The 14,703-nt window shown below is 43.9% G+C and overlaps 1 protein-coding gene across 2 annotated transcripts in view; it reads right to left on the bottom strand.

Moving 5' to 3' along the window:
* LOC150080023 (serine/threonine-protein kinase BRSK2-like) overlaps positions 1-11,649 on the bottom strand; it is a 364,636-nt gene extending 352,987 nt beyond the window's left edge. For both annotated transcript variants that reach the window (XM_090383817.1, XM_090383818.1), the window contains exon 1: positions 11,461-11,649. In XM_090383817.1, the coding sequence (XP_090239943.1) occupies positions 11,461-11,548 (88 nt within the window). In that variant the 5' untranslated portion in view covers positions 11,549-11,649. The remainder of the gene's footprint in view (positions 1-11,460) is intronic.
* Positions 11,650-14,703: the final 3,054 nt, after the last annotated feature.

The raw sequence follows: 14,703 nt of genomic DNA, 5'->3' as shown, positions 1-14,703 counted from the left end.
TGCTCCAAGAAGTATTCCAACTGAAAAGTCGACTTCAAGAATTTAAGAACATGACCGTGAATTGTACCCCTTTGAAACCTGGCCGATATGTAGCACTCCTGTTTGCCTCTTCTCTGCCAACCAATGAAATGAACAAAACCTCACCACTCAGTTACAGCGGCAGCCCAATAATAACCACAGTCAATCAGGAGAGGGATTACACTTAAGGAAGGTGATGTACCTGAATACCATCGGTCTTCCGCACTGACAAAGAACCCAACGCGGAATCATAAAGAAACCAAAGAAGAACCAATTGATAATAGCAATGTTGCCAGTGAAAATTCCTCTGATTTTCCTGCAACAGGTCTAACACGCGCACCTCGCCTAATCGACACACCAAAAGAAGCCTCGGATTGATCCATGATGACACCTACTAGTCATCCCAATTATGTAATTAAAAACCATCGTGAAATCCATACGAAAGCTAATCGTCATACCGACTCTGGCCCCCAGTCCTGGGCTGAGGTTGTTGCTTGGCCGTCCCACCAAGCCTCCAGAGGGAAAACAATTAAGGAAAATTACAAAACCCACGAGGCAAGAACAGTACCGCATACTCCAATAAACAACAAATCGAGACGTTCACTTATAACTGGGACAACTCCTACTACCTGGCTCCAGTCCAGCGGAAAAACAGTACATGTCGACCAACAACCCACTCGCAGAAGCCTGTTCATTTCACGATTAGCTGCACACACAACCTCAGAGCAGGTTAAAAATGATATAAAAGATAATTTGAACTTATCTGTTGATGTACATATCAATTGGCCACAAAATGGCCTTCCTCTTCATCTTTTTAGATTGTGACGTAATCTAATATAAAATCTTTATTCAACCATCCGCCTGGCCTCCTCATCAGACCCTATTTTCAATCTTTCGCCTCAAGACCACAGCCAAACGCTGCACAGTCACATTGAGTCCATTAAGAGGTAACCCTGCTAGCTGACTCAGCACGGACATCTTGGATGGACCGAGACATCACAATTCATGTGAGGATATCTCAAAGAGACATCTCCAGAATAGACAGAAACAGACCACAGAGGCAGAAAGTACTAAAGAAGATCCCAAGACATAATATCCTGTCCCTCTTCTATCAGAATGCCAGTAGCATCCGTAATAAGCTGGAAACTGTAGAAGATTTGTTTGTTTGTTTTAGGGTTTTATGGTGCATTAGCATCTAAGGCTATAGTGCTCCAAGTCAAACTGTAGAAGAGCTTTTACTCTCACACAATTATGATGTGCTTTGCATAACAGAAAAACTTGGCTTGACCGTAATGAAGAAGACTTTCCATTTGCTGGTTCGCCTGGTTATAATATGATCGTTTGCTCTCGACAAGATAAAAGAGGAGGTGGAGTGGAACTCTTCTATAAAACATCACAGATGCTTGTAACTAAGAATTATAAAAGCCATTACACTAAGTTCGAGGGTCTAATTGCGTCATGCCAATTTAAATCAGCCCACATTGATATTGCAGCTATCTACCCCCCCCCCCCGCAGGACTTGATGCTGAAACCATCGATGAGATAACTAATTGGCTCATTGATGGCTTCGTCCTTCGGCAAGGCATGTAATCTGTGGAGATTTCAATTTATCCCCTCAACTTGTGCATCTTCAGTCTGGAATGCTAAATAACCTTCATCCGTTAGGAATCTAATTCATAATCTGCCAAAGAGGGATGACAACCATTTTGATCTTGTACTATAATCAAGCGACTGTGAATTTGATTCAACAGCAGAAACAGCCTTTCAATCTGACCATATGCCAATTTTAATTAACGTGTCTTTACCGACTCTAAATTACAATGTCTCGACTCGGGTCTACACTAAGGTAATAACGAGCCCGAAATTAATCAACATTAGTAAAGGCCTTGAAGCAGCAAACTGCAATCCCTTGGAATGCACTTGAGCTGTGTGATAGTCAACTTGCCTTTGATCTGTTAACTAGCTGGCTCGTCAGAATTTCTAACTTTGCAGCCTCAAACAAAATAAGGAACTCGGAACGCACGAGAGGATGGTGGACCCCTGAGCTGAACAAAAGCTTTAAGCTTAAACAGCAACTTTACAAACGATAGAAAAAGACAGAACAAATTCCAGACAGAATTGCATACTCCAAAGCACAAGCAAGCTTCAACCGCCTGAAGTGTGAAGCCAAAAAACATCACGTTGGAGTCACACTTTGTAAGGGCATCCTATCATACCGACAGAAACACTGAACTCTCCCCACAGCTCGATCTTGAAGTCTGGATGGACTTTATTGCACGATTTCAGCAAGGTCACCACGAGTCCAGTGATATTTCCATGTTCCAGTGATGTTCCATGTTCCAGTGATGTTTCCATGTTCCAGTGATGTTTCCATGTTCCAGTGATGTTTCCATGTTCCAGTGACGTTCCCAGAGATGCACTTGCAACCATCTTAATCGGAAGACATGATCTGACATCTGCGATTAATCAATTGCCTGCAACTGGTACTTCTGGGACTGACAAAGTTCCACAATTTATCATTAAATGTTTGAGACCATCCACTCTTAATAATTTTTAACACCATATTAAAAGGAGAATTTTTTCACCCAACATGGAATATGGATTCTGTTAGGCCACTCCCAAAAGTTTGCCAGTCAACTGAAGCCAAGCACTTCAGCTGACTGGCACATCTCACGCATCTCGTGTTTACCGAAGTTGCTTGAGAAAACGCTGCTGAAAACATTTACCATGCACATCCTTCCCCGCAGGCCTCAACAAATTTATTTTGCTCTGCAGGTAGATCAACGGTTAGTAATCTACTTATGACTACCAATGACATCCTTGAATCGTTTGAAGAGAAAGAAGAAGAAGAAACTGCAATTACTTATCTAGATCTACAAGCTGCTTTCAATAGTGTTAACATCCCAGCCTTGCTCAAGCTCCTTCAAAATTATTATCACATCACAGTCAAATTATTGAAGTTTCTGACATCCTTTCTTCAAAATAGAACCATCCAATTGTCCGTAGGAAAGCAGACGTATATTAAGCAAATATATATATAATCTTTATTGTATACAAACGTGGTATATACAATAGACCCTTCACAGCAGCAATGCCAGGGGTTTTACATTGGCTGGTGGACAATAGCCTTGGGGAGACGGGGCCCACATCGAAGTTCGGGCTTATCCCCCAGAGCCAACAATAAAATAGAATCAGTGGCAGAGTATTTACAAGATATATGCTTTTGATAGTATTTACAATGAAATAATAAGGATATTCATATTTATATTATGTTATATTAATATTTATATTCATAAAGATATTCTTCACTTTATTTACAACACATTCATAAAGACATCGTGCTTTCAACATTATTTACAATATATTGGGCATTATTATGCTGCCCTTATCAATGTGCACTTTGCCTGGTCAAGGTCAGGCTCTTAAGGATCTGTTTTCTGTACCTCCGATCCTTCACAAACCTACAGAGGTCGCCGTCAATTAAAAGGATTGTGGGGAGCATCTCCCTGGGGAGAAAGCGGTCACTGAGCACTAGTCTGTTATAGTGAGCTGTGAACGTGGGAGCTGACCTCAGTCCGGGTAGAGGGATCCTCCAGCCACACAGTTCCCAGATGCTTGGCTCCGAGACCATTCCGGTTGTCATCTTGACAGTGAGAACGAGGCGTTTTTCAAATACAAGATCTGGAAGTCGGGCAAAGTGAAGTGACGTCGCCATCGCAGTTGTCCTTTGCTGGGGTGGACGACGATGTTTTTGCGTGATCCAACGAAGGAGCCAGTATTCGGCGGAGTACACGCGCTTGATGTTGGTAGGGGCCGCGGACCCCCAAATTTCCGAGGCATACAGTACGACGGAGTATACTGATGTGTATACGTACCGACGAGTCACATCCAGATCCCTGACGTGGAGCAGTTGTTGTTTTGTGGTCCAGCGCATTTGACAGAATTTTGCTACGAGCTTGTCAATGTGGGGGTTGAAGCTCAGTTTATAGTCGAAGACGACTCCCAAGTCTGTATGCATCTTGACCACTGGGAAGGGAATGCCGTCTAGAGAAGTTTGGGTTTCAGTGGGTTGGCGCTTCAGAGAAAAGACAATTTGGGCTGATTTGGCAGGGTTAATGAGGAGGCCAAATTGATGGAGATAGGATCCTAAGTCGTGTAATTTTTCACAGATCTTTTTATTGATGTTTGAGAGATGTTCGCCGGGGTTAATCTGAGTATATATTTTAATATCATCGGCATAGCAGATTATGTCTTCTCTCTGTTGCACAAACGGAATAATAACAGCGGTGAATAATGCTCCGGAGAGAACTCCGCCTTGGGGAACTCCCGCAGTGATCTTTCTCCAGATTATGCGTTGATCCGCTTTAAGAAGAATGGTTCTGTCAGAGAGCAGGGCTGTGATAAACCACAACATGTCACCTTTTATGTAGAAGTAGTTTTCTAGGAGATGAACAAGTGAGGGGATACTGATGGAGTCGAAGGCAGCTTCCAGGTCGATGTAGGTGACAGAAAGCTCTGCTTTAGCTTCTAGTGCACTGAGAATGGTGTTGGTTATCGATGTTAAATTGGTGACTGTGGATCTACCTGGAATGCCATAGTGAATCTGTGGTGGTTTGTGAGGCATGATTTGATTGGTGATGGTGGAAAGTAATGTCTTCTCCATTAGCTTCAAGAGGCTGGAAGAATGAGAGATTGGCCTGAACTGTTTAATGAGGGTTGCAGATTGGCATTTAGGGTGTGGCCTCACAGTATATCTGTTCCAGAGAGGGGGAAAGTATTGCTGCGTTAAGATACGGTTAAAAATTGATAGTAGAGGATCGATTATAAACGAGCTAAGACATTTAATCATGAATTGTGGCACAAGATCGGGGCCTGCAGTTGCAGTGGGTGGCAATCCATTTATAGCAGTTATAAGCTGCTTCCTGGTGATGCGAACGGTGGCGAGCATATCAGTAGGGACGTCGTTGATGGGTAAGTTGCCTAAGTGCTTCGGGGCCACAGTGTTTGAGAACCGTGCAATGTGGTCCATCCACAGTTCAAGGTCCAGTGCTTTAGGGATTCCTGTATGCTGAGAGTCATAAAATGATTTGCCTTTTCGTAGGGTTGAATTTAAATGCTTTTTAATTGCAAATATTTTCTGACGGTTGAAAACTGCCCGGGCTCTGGAGAAGGCAATACGATCTTGTATAGCGCCTGATTCTTTCCATCTCTGATGCAGATATTGTTTTTGTTGAAAGCTGTTGTTCAGTGCTGGTGTCCACCAAGCTCTCGAACGGGGAGTGATGCAGACAGTCTTTGTAGCACCATAACTTGCAATGGTTCGAATCCATCTGGTCATGAGGTCCACAGCTAGCTCGAGATCACAATTATTGAGAGCCTCCCAAGGTATCGAGGATGCAGCTTCGAGACATCGCGATGGATCAATGAATTTGGGTGCTGTGATGTCTTTTTTCTTTTTTGGGCCTTGGATATCAAAGTTAGGTGCGGCTACGTGCAGGAGTATGGCAATGGGTTCGTGATCGGATTGAAATAGGTTTTGAGGACTGTCTTCGAGGTCGCATGGTGTTGAAGAGAACATCAGATCCAAGAGATTAGATCCTCTCGTGGGGTGGCAATTAAGTAGGCCGATACCCAATGAATCCATACTGCTAATGAGTTTCCTTCTAAGATGTGTGAGAGTAGGTGGAAGATTGAAATCTCCACAAATAATGTGCTTAGCAGAGGCATGGAGGTGATTTACCAGCCAATGGATCACGTCTTCAATGATGTCACTGTTTGGGCCTGGTGGAATGTATACTGTTGCTATGTCTATCAGGTTGGCATTGAGCTTGAGGGATACCATAGCAGCTTCAAATGCAAGGGATTGGGTTACTACAGAATGTGCCAATGAGAAGATAGTGGTATTATAGAATATTGCAACTCCCCCCCCTCTACGATCCTCTCTGGAGGAACTGAGCATCTGGTACCCAGCCTGAGGAGCACAGGCAAGGGAGTCCCGCCCGTTCCCAAGCCACGTTTCGGCAATGCAGAGAATATCAAAGGTTTTAGAGAGGAGAAGCTGTTCGACAGTGTCTAGCTTGTTACAAATACTCCTTGCATTTTGATAGGCAATTCGAATGGTGGTAGCCCTAGTAACTGGAGTTCGTACAGGTGGCAGGACTCTTTTTAAGGTTCGCACTGGTCTACTGTGCATTGCGATGTGTACAGGGATATTCTTTACAGGTCTGAAGCTCTGGGGATTATCATTATAATCTGCTGAGAGTTGGATTGAATGATATGTGGACAGTTTGTTTCCTATGGTAAGTTTGTTCTCAGTGAGGTTATTTGATTTCTCATGCGTTTTGTTGGCTTGGGAGCTTGGTAGCTTTAATTGCTATTGCGTTTGGTGTTGATGTCCGTGGTTTATTGCGGTTCTTGGCTTCTGATCTAGGAAGGGTTTGATGAGGGTTCCAGGGGGCCAAAGCCTTGGATCCAGTACGAAGCTCATCTTCTCTGGGTGGCAGGTAAGGATGAACGAGGCGTAGGTTGGATACCTGGTTCTTCTCTGTCTTACATCAATATTCATCCCATGTACTTCTGTAAACATGGCCTTAATGCTGTCTGGTTTAGTAGTTGGTTCCAGTCGAGATATAAAGATTCGACCACGAGTCTGAACTGCTGTGATATTGTACGAATTAGCACGAGTACCATTCGAGGAAACTTGTTCTGTGGCATCTCTATTACTGTGTTGTCTTCCATGTTCCATATTCTGATATGTTGAATATGTCATCCGGGTTTCTTTTGAGTGAACATGTTGATTGGTGAGAGATGCCAGGGAAGAGAGGCTGCCTATGAGCCCTGCTGGTGGGATCTTTTGGTTATTCTCAGCATCTTTTTTGCCGGTGATTACTTCTGCAAATGTGGGTCTCGTTGCACCCTTTCCAGTATGGATTTTCTCCTTTAACCTTTTAGATTTAGTAGTATTTTGGGTCGGTATTGTGGAGAGGGTCACCTGAGAGTTCTTTGAGTGGCTACCCCCAGTATTGTTAGATGCAGGTTTGGGTGAGTTACAGTCATTCAGCCCTGCATCTCTGCTATTAAGCTGATCCTTATTTCCTTGTGTTACGGCTGCCAATGGGCTAAGGGTGACAGGCATGTGAGGCATTGCAGTATACATAAATTGGGGAGTATAATTCCTTTTAGCGTTGGAATCATGTATCAATTCTACTTCTTGTGGCTTGTTTTCCGAGGTTCCCTGAGCCACGTTGTTGGATATACTATTTTCATTGGGCATAAATAAGGTTGCTAGTTGACGCACTTGATTGTTTAGGAGACCTATTTCTTGTTTCATGTCATTGTTCTGTACACGAAGCTGCCGGTTCTCTTCAGATAAATTCTGCAGACTGTCAGAGATTGATGTGAGTTTCCACATTATGTTTTCCATAAATTCTGCAGTTTGCATGTGGAACAATTTCATGTGTTCTGTACAGATGCCATCAATGTTTTTCAGGAACCTGTTTTGCTCATCATTAAGGAGGGTACTTTCCCCTTGGCTTTCTTTCCTGCATTCCACAGGATTTTCATATGTCGCGATGATTGGTTGTTGACTGCAAACCTCTGAGTCCATTTCACACTCCGGGTTAACCGCTACTGAGTCAGTTTGACTTGCAGCGTGAGTCTGACTAAAGTTTGATGTTTGGACGTTTGTTTGGTTATTTTCGACCTCCGTGTCATTCTGGATATCCACATATTCCGTTGCCTTTGTCATTTGTCCTTTACTTTCTTTGCAGAATGGGCAAATATACTTTTGTCGTCGCTGCTTGTTGAACCGCTTTATATCGCATTTGGTACAGGCCGCGCAGTAAACTTGCCGACATGACGTACATTGGATTACTGCTTCCTGACGATCTACTTTACAACGGAAGCACGTGGGAGGGCTTGTCAAAATTTCTGATTCTGCCATACTTTGCCTTTAGGTTGAAATTTGTCGGACTAATTAGTTTTCTGCGAGGAATTAAAACCGCTTGTATTTTAGGCGTTCTCTTGACGATGGTTTGCCTGTGGGGGTCGGAATAAGACGGGATATACAGTGCCTTTATGTTCACTTCTGAGGATTAGTGTTGATACAGCCACTGTATTTCTGCTGAGAGGGGAGGTTTTAAAGCTGAAAGAATAGGAGAGTTTAACGTACCCTGGGGGTTCAGCAGCGCAGGGCTTTGTGACTTCTCAAGGTTGACCACGATGTCGTCATACGCCTTTAGGGCACTAGTGTTTGCTGGCTGTATACGGGTTAGAGCTAATATAATGGAAGCAATAACATAATAAAGTATAAAACATGAAGTACCTGTTTGTTTGATGATGGAGATGATGGCTCATCCGTGTTGGGCGGAAGAAAATACAAGCAGGAGTGCCACGAGGGGGAGTCCTGTCTGGCATTCTTTTTACAGCTATAATTTACCCGTTAATACACAACAGAACAAATATATTATCGCATGCCGATGACTTGAAGCTCTTAACAAAAATAAAATCGGCCGACGAAGAAAAAGATACCACAGCAACCATCAACAAGACCTTAACAGAGATACCTCAAGAGATTTCACTAGGAAATTAACCCCAAAAATCCGCTATCGTGGTCTTCTCACTGCAACCCACATCAACAATAATTCAGCCGGCGATTGAAGGAGTTTTTTGATCCCCAGTGTCGAAAAGCAAAGAGATCTGGGTGTGATCTTTGACCGAAAACTAAAAATTCCATCTTCATACAGATGAACTCCGTGCCAAATTCAATAGAAAACGGTGGATTGCCAAGCAGCACTTGCTGCAGTGGGGCGTATCCAGGTATCATCGTAAGAGGGGTCATGGCAACCAAGTCCAGGTAACATCGTAGGGAGAATGGCGATCAGGCTTTTGATTTTTTTTTTAGAACGCATCCTGCGTTCTGTTTGTTTAATTTCAAAATTTTGGTTAAGAGGGCATATACCCTCTCTGCCCACCCCTGAATACGCCCCTGACTTGCTACATATTCAGAAGAGAAATCTGATAAAAATGTATATGAGGACGATGATTTTTGGAGGTGTCCTGTATGGAGTAGAGTTGTGGGGCTCGGCTGCAAACAGCACAATTAAACCATTAAAAGCCGCAGAATACTGGCTCCTCGAGTGGGGCAACTTGGAAGTGCCATCTCCCACCACAGCAGCACACAACACCGATAGCCAAAGCACTGAAGTTAACTAGATTTTCAACCTTAATCCATGAAAGAAGACTAATCTGCACCATCAAAATGATCGCCGTGAGAATCTCAGTGCCGAACATTTGGGACACCGTGTGTTTGCGGATCCCCCAACCGGCTCAACGCTCCACTCCCAAGCTTATTGCTCTCTCTTCAAGGATAGATATTGAGATCGTTTCCTCCCCTATCAGAATCTCCATCTAGTTCAACTCCTGGATGCTGACATGCGTAAATTTGTAGACAAGGAGTACAGACGGCTCACCTTAGATCCGCACGTTGTTTCCACAGCCGTCAACTGATCTCAGATCGTTTCGGCTCAACAGCAGGAAAACTATCTTCTGTTATTCTAATTTATTTTATTTTATTTTATATTTTTTTGTAATTTGATGTATTATTATTTTAAGTTAATACAATCTGCTGGATGTTATTAACACACAAATTGTCCTTTTACTTTGCTCGTATTTGTCCTTCCCCTCTATTATATTTGCGGCGAGATGGTATCTCTGACGTTGCTTGTTAGCCCCTGGCTTAGTGCCGCGAGGGGTTTGTAAAGGTACCTACGAACCTTACAATAAACAACATATTTTCTGAAAAGCGGAACCTTCAGGATTCTTCTGTTGTTATGAACGAGGACGTGAAGAGAGGAGGAAAGTTTGCTGTTTTCAAAGCATCGTAGACAAAGACCGCCTCAGCTTTCTGTAGCAGTTGGTGGATGATTAAAGAGTCTGGCTTCCTTGGTGAGGTGCCTCACCTCACCTCACCTATGGAATCATCTGATGGGGTATTTACGAGTGAAGAAAACCTCGCGAGAATCAATTCAATTGTCAATCGATGCGTTCGTTCCATTTTAGGCCTTCCCTAATCTCTTTTTAATAATAACGCTACCACTTTATTTTAAACACAGATTCGCTCGTAAAAAATTTTTAGGGAAGGGGGAGTTGGCCTCGTGAAATAGCTCGGAGTGGAAAAGGCTGCGGCCCCAGCTCGAAAGCCTCGCCATACAAACAATTTCACCTTTGCTTTGCGAAAATGGCGTAACTTCGCAACACTCGCAGGGACGCTGATTGATCACGCTTAGTTTTAATACGCCATCTGTATTTGAGTTTTGCCACCAGGTGGACAGCAGAACGCGCTGTGCCCGAAGGGAATAAAATATTACGGCCCTTAAAAACAATCGCGTTCGGGTGTTCTGTTGGTGCAAAGCTCTGCCGGAGTGTTTGCCAAAGGATGAGCAGCGTGAAAGCTGGTTGTTCCTTGAACGGGGCCGGCCCTCCCCGGGGATCCACGTGATTATGCGAGAATCCATTGAACACTTCTCGCGGACCCCGTATGTGGTTTGTGGGGGGGGGAACAAACATTCCCGAAGATCCAAATGACCGCAGTTCTCGGTTCAAAGACAATTATTGGCAACCAATTGAAAACGAGGAAAGGGAAGAGCAAAAGGACGCTTCCACCATTTCGCGCAAAATGCTCGCGGTTCGTTATCGGAATACGCAATTACGACGAAAATCGATTTCAGCGACACATTACGACTTTCTTTGGCACTCGCCGAACGCGAATTTAGTGACTCGATTACCTCCACCGTAAGGGCCTGCGAACTGAATAAAACATCGCCGAAATCGGTTTTACTGCCGACAAATGGACGCACGAACGAAGGAGGGCGGCCGAAGGAGCTCGTGTCAGCCGACAATGGACGCTCACTCACACTGGCCGAGCATTTCCATATTGCGGAATAACGCAAATAATGCGTCCTGTCGCTATGGTAACGGAAACGCGTGTCAAGTGGTCGGCAAACATCAAAAACTGTTGCCGCTTCATCTTTTGGAAAATCTCTTTTGGAAGCAAATTCGCCCTCGTTTAGGCCTAAAAAGAAGCCACGCCACAGCATGCTCACTTCTTGTAGTCCCGCTCTCTCTCTCTCTCTCTCTCTCTCTGTCTCTGTCTCTCTCTCTCTCTCTCTTATACATTATCGTTGCTCGAGCTCGAAGGCATCCCTCATATATTTCGGAGTGGTACCACATCTACAGGATGTGATTTGTCCCGTAACCTTCGGTTCATTCACTCCAATGAGCGCGCACACACACACACACATTGTAAAAGGCGCGACACGGGCAGCCCCCAAAGCGTTTATTTCTGGCGTCTGGTCACTCCCGACAGAGACCCGACTCCCCCTCCCCGCAGTTCTCATTGGAAGCATCCTTCGCTCTCGTAAGACTAACGCTAGTTAAGCCTACCTGTCTGTCCTTTGCCCAGCGTCTTCTCCAGGCGGTAGGGCCCCACGTACTGGTAGTGATGTCCGTCCCCTTCCCTGTGTGTCGACATGGTGTCACTTCACAAGCACCGAGGTGAAAAGTCCAACGAGGCGGCCATATCCAGCGCTTTTGGCGTGCAACTGCCGCCCGAAACGAACAGACTTCGCATCCAGCAAAGCAGCCGCTTCATCCGGGCACTCGAGCTCGTGCGGCAGACGCAATTTATTCATCGACGCACACGCCGAGTGTGACGTGCAACGACGGACGCCATGCAGGTTATCGATCGCTTCTGTTCAGTGGCGCCGAAATGAGCCCCACCTTTTTTTTTTTTTTTTCTTTTGGGAAAGATGCCCTTTAGCCTGGACCCTGTCGACGAACAGAAAACTGCACTGACACTTTGTGGCAGCGCCCTCTGACGAATTAAGGGATACCGAACGAAATTTGTAGAACGGCGAAGAAAAGGGATCGCAGGGCCTCGGTCACTGGTCGTAGCTGATTTAGAAGCGATCTCTTTAGAGGCAGCCACCCCTTCTACAATGCCCACCCCTTAGAAACTATTTCTTGAACAAATTCGCGGTAAAAATTATTTGAATTACCCACCGTTATCGACAGCTTTCTATAGAGGAGGTCAAAAGGGGTGAGATGTGTTCGGGGAAAACCAAAAAAGCAATGGTCGACAAGTTAAAAAAAATTACGCGGAGGAGAAAGGATGGGGGGTTATGCGTCCACTTCCTAAAATTTCCGTAAAGATTTTGGTGTTGCGCTTCCCCTCCCCTCAATGAAGTGTCCAAATTTTGAAGCGGATTCGTTTTCAATTCACGAATAAATAAAATTTGCATTTGTACTCCATTGCGTCGCGCAAGTTCAAGGCAGACACCGCGAGGACATTCCAGCATGCCACGTACCACGTCCATCCCTAATTTACGAATCCGCACACGCACCAAAAATGTCAGGAGATCCGCTCACAGCCAATGTAATTGCGCGTAATCTCACAAAACTGGATTTTCCAAAACACCAATGCGTCAGAATTGAAGAGTGATCAGGCGAAATAATACATTGAAAGGAATCAAATATTTAGTGCGCGTCGGATTATTTTATTTTATTTTATTTTATTTTATTTTAAGGACAAAATAAATTGAGAAATCCGCCGAATTACTATTGCGAGATCATAGGAATAGAACGAACGAACGAACGAACGAATTATCGTATAAACCGCTTTACATTTCTGCCAATTCTTAAACTTCCATTAATGTGCCGAAGAGTAGATAGCGGAACCCCACGCGATACACCCGCAATCGTGCGGGGGTCTCGCCAGCGTGTCCACAAAAAAATCTGCCAAACTCCCACAGCGATTCCGTGACTGATTCCACGCCGAACAGTTCCTTCCAGTGTCGCTGCATTCTGAACTGTGACAGAAGTTGTTTGAATTTCAAAAATGGTAAAATTCTTAATGACGAAAAATAAATACGAATAATCAGACACGTACCTTTATTGGCAAACCTTTTGCTAGGTACGTTCCTATTTACTTTTATTTTTTAATCAAAACTCCATAGACGGTTTTTTTTTATTTTTTTTTTAATTCAAAAAGAGCCATAACTTCGTAACCGTTCAGAACCCGACCGATATTCATAATATGAACTTCTTTTCTTTTTTGCTTGAAGTTACTCGAGGAATCGACCCCCGAAGTTCGGCATATTCGTCCTACAGCACCACGCGTATGTTATGCGGTTTCCGGATTCGACTCGCTCTTCCTTCTTCGAAACTGTTGTTTTTCATCCCAAAAACTTCATCGAGACCTTACACTGATTCGTAGTCGAAAATAAATATCCGAGAACATTAACTTGAAATAAACCCGACCCTCGTTGGAAGCATCACCTACGAAACCCAACGTGCAGCAAAAATACAAACATTTCCTTTTTTTTTTTTTTCTTTCCACTCCCATCGCACAGTGGACAATTTCTAACGGCCTTCTCAACAGTAGCTTAACTTAGCCCGAGTTAATTCGGGCAGACGGGGAGAGGTGGATTTATTCTCAATTTTCAGCCCGCATAATACTCAAATTGGCACGCTGTGCAAGTGTTGTTTTAATAAAATTAATACTCGAAAACTATACTCGAAAACTAAACTATTCGACTACGTCATTTGGAGAAACTGTTTTCGAACAAAAAAAAAACATTAGTAAGAAATTTGACGCCAAGGGGACCAAAAATTATAAATTATGGAAATAATTAACCTTTGCGGTATGCACAAGGCTTGATTTCTCACTAATCTCTATTTGACGATCAATTTTTCATGTGTCCACCATTATTTTCTAATAACAATCAAGATTGGGTATGGTGGTCTCCATAACCGTCCTCAAAATTTCTGATAGAACGATCCTACCACCCACCGCAATCCCGACAGATTCCATCAGCTATTCCAGATGCCTTCAACTCTTTCACATTTCTTCAAATCCGAGAAACTTATTATTATTATTGTTGTTCTTATATTATTTCTCCCTGATTGGGGATTCCACTCCGTGACGGGTACTGCTACCAAGTATACAAATTGGTTGTAATGTCTGGTGTTACTGTTGGTCGAGGAACTCTGACTATCCTACAGGTGTTCATGATTGCAACTTTCAGGAGTTCTTTGTAGGTGTTTCCTGGAAGACCAATTGCTGCTAGGCTGTTATGTAGGGTTTTTGGTACAATACCGGTTGTTGCCACAATGATTGGGATGGTTGATACTTCTTGCATATGTCACATCTCCTTGATCTCATGTCTTAAGTTCGCGTACTTCCTAATTTTTTACTCGTGGGTTTTCTGGACATTGTTAGTGTTGGGCACCGCTATGTCAATCAGGTAGGTAGCCTTTTCCATCTTGTTCGCAAGGGTCTCTTGTGCGGGATGGTCTTATCCGTTATTATGGCGCGGTGCCAGTACAGCATGTGGGTTGGGGTCTCTAGTACTGCCTGGGGTTCGTACTTGTAGTATGGCACACTTTCTTTGGTCAACTGGTATTTCTTCACTAGCTTCTTCTTATTATTATTATTATTATTTCTCCCTCATTCGGGGTTCCACCTCGCGACAGGTATTACTACCAAGTACACGGGGTGGTCGTTGTTATGTCTGGTGTTACTGTTGGTCGAGGAACTCTCTGACAATCCTGCAGATGTTCAGGATTGCGACTTTCTGGAGTTCCTTGTAGGTGTTCGCTGGGAGACCTATTGCTGCTAGGCTGTTA

The sequence above is a fragment of the Mastigoproctus giganteus genome, chromosome 10, assembly GCF_048544385.1.
Source record: "Mastigoproctus giganteus isolate SK-2022 chromosome 10, ASM4854438v1, whole genome shotgun sequence".
Classification (NCBI taxonomy): Eukaryota; Metazoa; Arthropoda; class Arachnida; order Uropygi; family Thelyphonidae; genus Mastigoproctus; species Mastigoproctus giganteus.
The sequence above is the reverse complement of the archived record's forward strand: the minus strand, read 5'-3'. Positions and strand labels throughout refer to the sequence as shown.